At 55.7% G+C, this 4,965-nt stretch overlaps 1 protein-coding gene across 3 annotated transcripts in view; it reads right to left on the bottom strand.

Annotated features, from left to right (window-relative positions):
• GTF2F1 (general transcription factor IIF subunit 1) overlaps positions 1 to 4,578 on the bottom strand; it is a 10,558-nt gene extending 5,980 nt beyond the window's left edge. Inside the window, exons 1-6 of one of the 3 annotated variants that reach the window (XM_024745975.1) lie at positions 4,514 to 4,578; positions 4,109 to 4,267; positions 3,976 to 4,022; positions 3,337 to 3,409; positions 1,718 to 1,911; positions 726 to 896 (exon numbers count right to left, since the gene is read on the bottom strand). In XM_024745975.1, coding sequence (XP_024601743.1) covers positions 726 to 896; positions 1,718 to 1,911; positions 3,337 to 3,409; positions 3,976 to 4,022; positions 4,109 to 4,120 — 497 coding nt within the window. In that variant the 5' untranslated portion in view covers positions 4,121 to 4,267; positions 4,514 to 4,578. Of the gene's footprint in view, positions 1 to 725; positions 897 to 1,717; positions 1,912 to 3,336; positions 3,410 to 3,975; positions 4,023 to 4,108; positions 4,447 to 4,513 lie in introns of those variants that run through there. The other 2 variants (XM_024745976.1, XM_024745974.1) reach the window with 2 other exon arrangements.
• Positions 4,579 to 4,965: the final 387 nt, after the last annotated feature.

The raw sequence follows: 4,965 nt of genomic DNA, 5'->3' as shown, positions 1-4,965 counted from the left end.
AAACAAAACCCAAAACAAGCAAAAAAAAAAAAAAAAAAAATAAAAAAAAAAAAAAAAAAATGGTTAAGATGATACATTTTACATATTTTTTTACTACAATTAAAATTTTTAAAAAATGAAGCAGCGATACACACTACAATGTGGATAAAGCTTGAGGACACCATGCTCAGTGATATAAACCAGACATAAAAGGCCAAACACTGTCTGATTCCACTCCCTAGAGGACTCAGATCCAGAGACAGGAAGTAGATGGTGGGGGCCGGGGGCTGCGGGAGGGGCTGGGGAGTCAGTGTTTCATGGGGACAGAGTTTCAGTCTGGGAAGATGAGAAAGTTCTGGAGATGGAGGGGGCGGATGGCTGCACGACAGTGTGAACGTACTTAATGCCACTGAGCTGTGCATTTAAAAATGGTAAATGTTATTTTATGTGTATTCTACCAGCAGTTGATCCAGCTGTGAGAGCTGCCTGGGGGAAGCCATGTAGGCCGGGGAGACCCCACCCTGCTCACCGATTCCTGCTCCAGGGCTCAGCTCAGCCACTCCCCCATCCCTGGCTCTCGCACCGCCCCGTGCATCCCTGATGGTCCCACGTCCATTCCCCCACTGGACTGGGAGCTCCCTGAGGGGCTGGTGGGATCTGGCTTGGCCACCACTGAGTCCCCAGCTCCCAACCGGGAACGATGTTGGGGGGATGCACCCCGTTCCCAGCCGTGCCCCCTCACTCGCCTCTCCCACTCCTCCTCGGCCTCCTCGGCCGTGAGCGTGCGGTGCTTGGCCAGCGGCGTGAAGTTGTACCAGTTGTGCACGGGGAACGCCTCAAAAGCCCCGTCAGGGCACTGGGTAAAGATGTAGTAGGATGTGTTCTCCGTCACACCTCCCTTCTTTATGCCCTTGAACCTGCATGGAGTTCAAGGTTACTGTCGGCCAGAGGAAGAGGCACCAGCCCCACCCTCATACACCCCCCTGCAACCCCAGGCCTACCCCCTCTCCAGAGGCACCTGAGTCCTCCCAGCAGAATCTGAGGCTGGAAGGCCTTGGGCTGGCCCTTCGACTGTCTGAGCCTGGATTTCCACATCTGGAAAGCACAGCTCCCCACCTTGCAGAGCGGGCTTAGGGTTCCTTTGCATTATACATGTCATGGTCCTTTCTGGCCGTGAAGAGCACAGGGCCCTACAGTCAGACCCCTCCGGATATGCCTCCAGAATCTTCCTGGGGGCTGAACCACTGCCAGCCCCCTCCTGGCCTCTGGCATCACCCGCAAGTGGAGGCAATCTTACAGCGTGCCCCTTCCCTGCCTACAGCCTTCAGGCTCCCCTGGGCCCCAGCCCACCCACAGTCCAGCTGCAGCCTGGCGCCCACCGCCCTATCCATCTGCCCACCCTGTCACTGTCATGCGCTGTGACAGTCCCTAGGGCTCGGCGCTTCGTGCCTTCGTGCTCGCTGTTCTGCCGGAGTGCCCTTCATCCCCCTAACCTCTGTCCTCCCCACCCCCCGAACCCCAGGTGGCCCCTCGCTGGGTGCCGCAGCACCAGAGCCCGGGCTTCGGGCATCCCGGCCCTCAGAGCTCCTGCCCGGGCATCCCGTCAGCTCATCTACCCAAGTAAAACCCTTCGCAGGAGGATGAGCTGTCACTCCTGGGCTGTTACTCCCGCTGTACAGCAGGCACATGAGAGGTCAGCCGAGGGCACCCGCGGAGTGGGGTCGAGAGCGGCACTTACTTCCGGCCTGATTTGCCATTGACTCGGAGCAGCCAAGGCTGGTCCTCGGGCCGGAACTCCTTGAGGACTATGCCGTACTTCTTCCTCCGCGCCTCCTCCCGGAGCCTGCGGTTGAACTCGCTGCCGGCGCCCGACTCAGGCATCTCCTCCTCTTGGTAAATCTTCTTGTTGCTCAGGTCGCGTTCCAGCCGGGCCTGGGAGGACAGGAAGCAACACCTCTCATCCGGGGGCCTGATCCCACCACCAACACCCTTTCCTCCCCCGAAGCTGCGCGGCGGGCACTCAAAGCCACCTGGTTGGCGAAAAGGCGCTCGGTGAAATGTGGGTGAAGGGATCTGGGCAAGCCCTGTATTATGTCAATTTTTGCAGCTTTTTGAAAGTTTGAAATTATTTCCCAGTGAAAAGTTAGAAAGAAAGGAAGGAAGGAAGAAAGAAAGAAAAAGATTGGCACTGACATATATACACTAATATGTAAAAAACAGATAACTAATAAGAACCTGCTGTATAAAAAATAAATAAGTAAATAAAATTCAAAAAAAAAGAGAAAAGAAAAAGAAAGAAACCCCAGAACCCAGCCACTTCTCATAACCTGTTTGCTCCAAACCCCATCATGGCTCACCTGGACCAGAGCCTTCACCTCCGCCCTGTCCCCTTCACCTGCCCTCGACCCCACATTGGCAAAATCACTTTACAATTCTCTGTTTCTAAGCCTTTAATGGCTTCTGCTATGGATGGATGTTTGTGTCCCCCCAAAATGCCTTTGTTTTTTTTTGCTGCGCAGCTTGTGGGATCTTAGTTCCCCAACCAGGGATTGAACCCCGGCCCTCGGCAGTGAAAGCGTGGAGTCCTAACCACTGGACCACCAGGGAATTCCCCCAAAATGCATTTGTTGAAGCCTAATCTCCAGTGTGATGGTATCTGGGGTGGGGCCTTTGGCAGATGATTAGGTTATGAGGGTGGAGCCTTATGAGTGGGATGTGCGCCCTTATAAAGGATTCCAGAGAGCTCCGTCCCCCTTCTCCCAGGTGAGGACACAGTGAAAATGTACCAGCTATGAAACAGGAAGCACACCCTCACCAGACACCAAATCTTGTTGGCACCTTGATCTTGGACTTCCAACCTCTGGAACTGTGATAAATCAGTGTCTGTTGTTTATAAACCACCCAGTCTCTGGTATGCTGCTATAGCAGCCTCTACAAACTAAGACAGTTTCCAAAGACCTTTCTACAGGGGACGCGGGCTTGTGCCCTGGTCCGGGAAGATCCCACGTGCCGCGGAGCAGCTAGGCCCGTGAGCTGCGGCCGCTGGGCCTGCGCGTCCGGAGCCTGTGCTCCGCGACGGGAGAGGCCATGACAGTGAGAGGCCCACATACTGCAAAAAAAAAAAAAAAAATGCCCATCAGTGGACACAACTTCTCCTTTCAGGAGAAACCTCCTGCAGGGCCAGACATATCTCACCCCTAGGGATGCCCAGCAGCTCAGCCTGGGCCTTAGTCATCACATATCTCCACCCAGGGACAGCTGAGGATACTAAGCCTTAGTTACTATCACAACTAAGCAACTATTACAACCACCAAGGCCAGGATCAGGTTCTCTCACGCCCTCAGAAACGGGACTTACCTGATTCCAAGTAGCGAGGTTGACTTTATCGGCTGCATTGAAAGCCATGATATTATATTTTTTGGTGGTATTTCTGGAATGGACAAGAAAAGGCAGTGCTCAATCATTCATTCATTCAGTAAACCCTCCCTGGCTCAGCCCTTTGTGCCTGCGCTCATGCTGGGGACCCATAAAAGAACCCAGGGGGACCCATAAAAGAACCCAGAGGTTCCCAGTCTGTCAGAGAAGTGGGATCCATACTCCCAAGCCCATTCAAAGAAAAGGGACAAAGATTTCTAGGAACCCAAGATGTGGGGATAATTGGGAGCTCAGCCCTGGGCCGGGGGGTGGGCAGGCAGGGAATGCCTCCTGAAGGAGGAAAATCCCATACGTGAATTCTGCAGGATCAACAAGAATCCACCCAGCAGAGTCACAGTTGGCATTCCTGCCAGAGGGAATGCTAAGCAGGGGGCTGCGTCTTACTGTATATTAATGTACTCGTTCATTCATTCACTCCATTCAAAAAAGTGATGCCCCAGAGGCCTCAGCTCAACCCCAGCCCTGGAAGGAGAATCAGGAGGTGCCAGGCACGTCTGGAGGCTCGTGAAGATTTTAATCCCTTTTTGAGGGAAGAGGGGGAGGTGAGGGTCAGGGACTTACTTGGGGACTCGGACGACATACTCAGTGACATTCTGGCTGCTGGGGCCCTGAGGGGAGAGAAAGCAGGACGGTGAGTGAGGAGCTACAGAACCCACCACCTGGACCCCCCCGAGCCGCCTCGCCGCACACTTACGAGGGCCGCCATGGGCGATGGGCGATGGTCGGGGACCGGTCCGAACCTCGTCCTTTTCACCTTCCCCGGGGTCCGCGTCCCTCGGTCCCGCGGAAGCCACCCTCAAGGTGTCGGGCCTCTGGCTCCGATAGAGGACACCAAGCCCCGGGTACAGCAGATCTGGGAAAATCAATCCAGGGCGGCACTGGGTCAGCGGTCAACCTCGGAGGCCTCTAGTGCCACACCTGCGCCTGCGCGGCCGCCTATACCGGAAGCGAAGCTCTCTAGCAGGCCGAGTCGCGGAAGCCGACTCTGAGCTAAAGACAACTCTTTCTACACCTGGAGCGCTGGCTGACCGCAATATATAGCGCCGATAACCCCCGTCACGCCGCGTGGGAACGCCCCCCCACGTGACGTCCCACTTACCACCGCGGGCATCTTGGGAGGGGAGGGAGAAACTCGCCCAGCTCTTGGGCTCTTGGACGCCTTTGCGCACGCGCTACTCCGCTCCGGAAATGAGTCAGAGGAGGCTGCGTTACCACAGCAACCGAGGCCTTCTTCGCACCCAACTGCTGCGGCACTACCTGAGCCACTTTCGGGTTCATTTCTTACCCCTAACCCCGGGGGTAACCCTATCGTCTCGCCAAATGATCGGGCCAGGGGCCCTTGGGACGTTGAACCGAGCCAGGAGGGGTCAGGGCCTAGGTGGGGATGGGGCGCGATCACCCCATGGGCTGCTGGCAGGATGGGTCTGTGCAAGTCCAAGCTGCCCCAAATGGGCAGGCCCCTGAGGCCCCAGGAGAAGGGTAATATCGCGGGGGTGGCTGGCTTACTGGGGGGAAGGGAAGGAGACTGTGTAGGGCAGGAAAGTACAGGTA

This window comes from Neophocaena asiaeorientalis, unplaced genomic scaffold (assembly GCF_003031525.2).
Source record: "Neophocaena asiaeorientalis asiaeorientalis breed wild unplaced genomic scaffold, Neophocaena_asiaeorientalis_V1.1 scaffold357, whole genome shotgun sequence".
NCBI lineage: Eukaryota > Metazoa > Chordata > Mammalia > Artiodactyla > Phocoenidae > Neophocaena > Neophocaena asiaeorientalis.
This window is presented reverse-complemented; position numbering and strand designations above follow the sequence as displayed.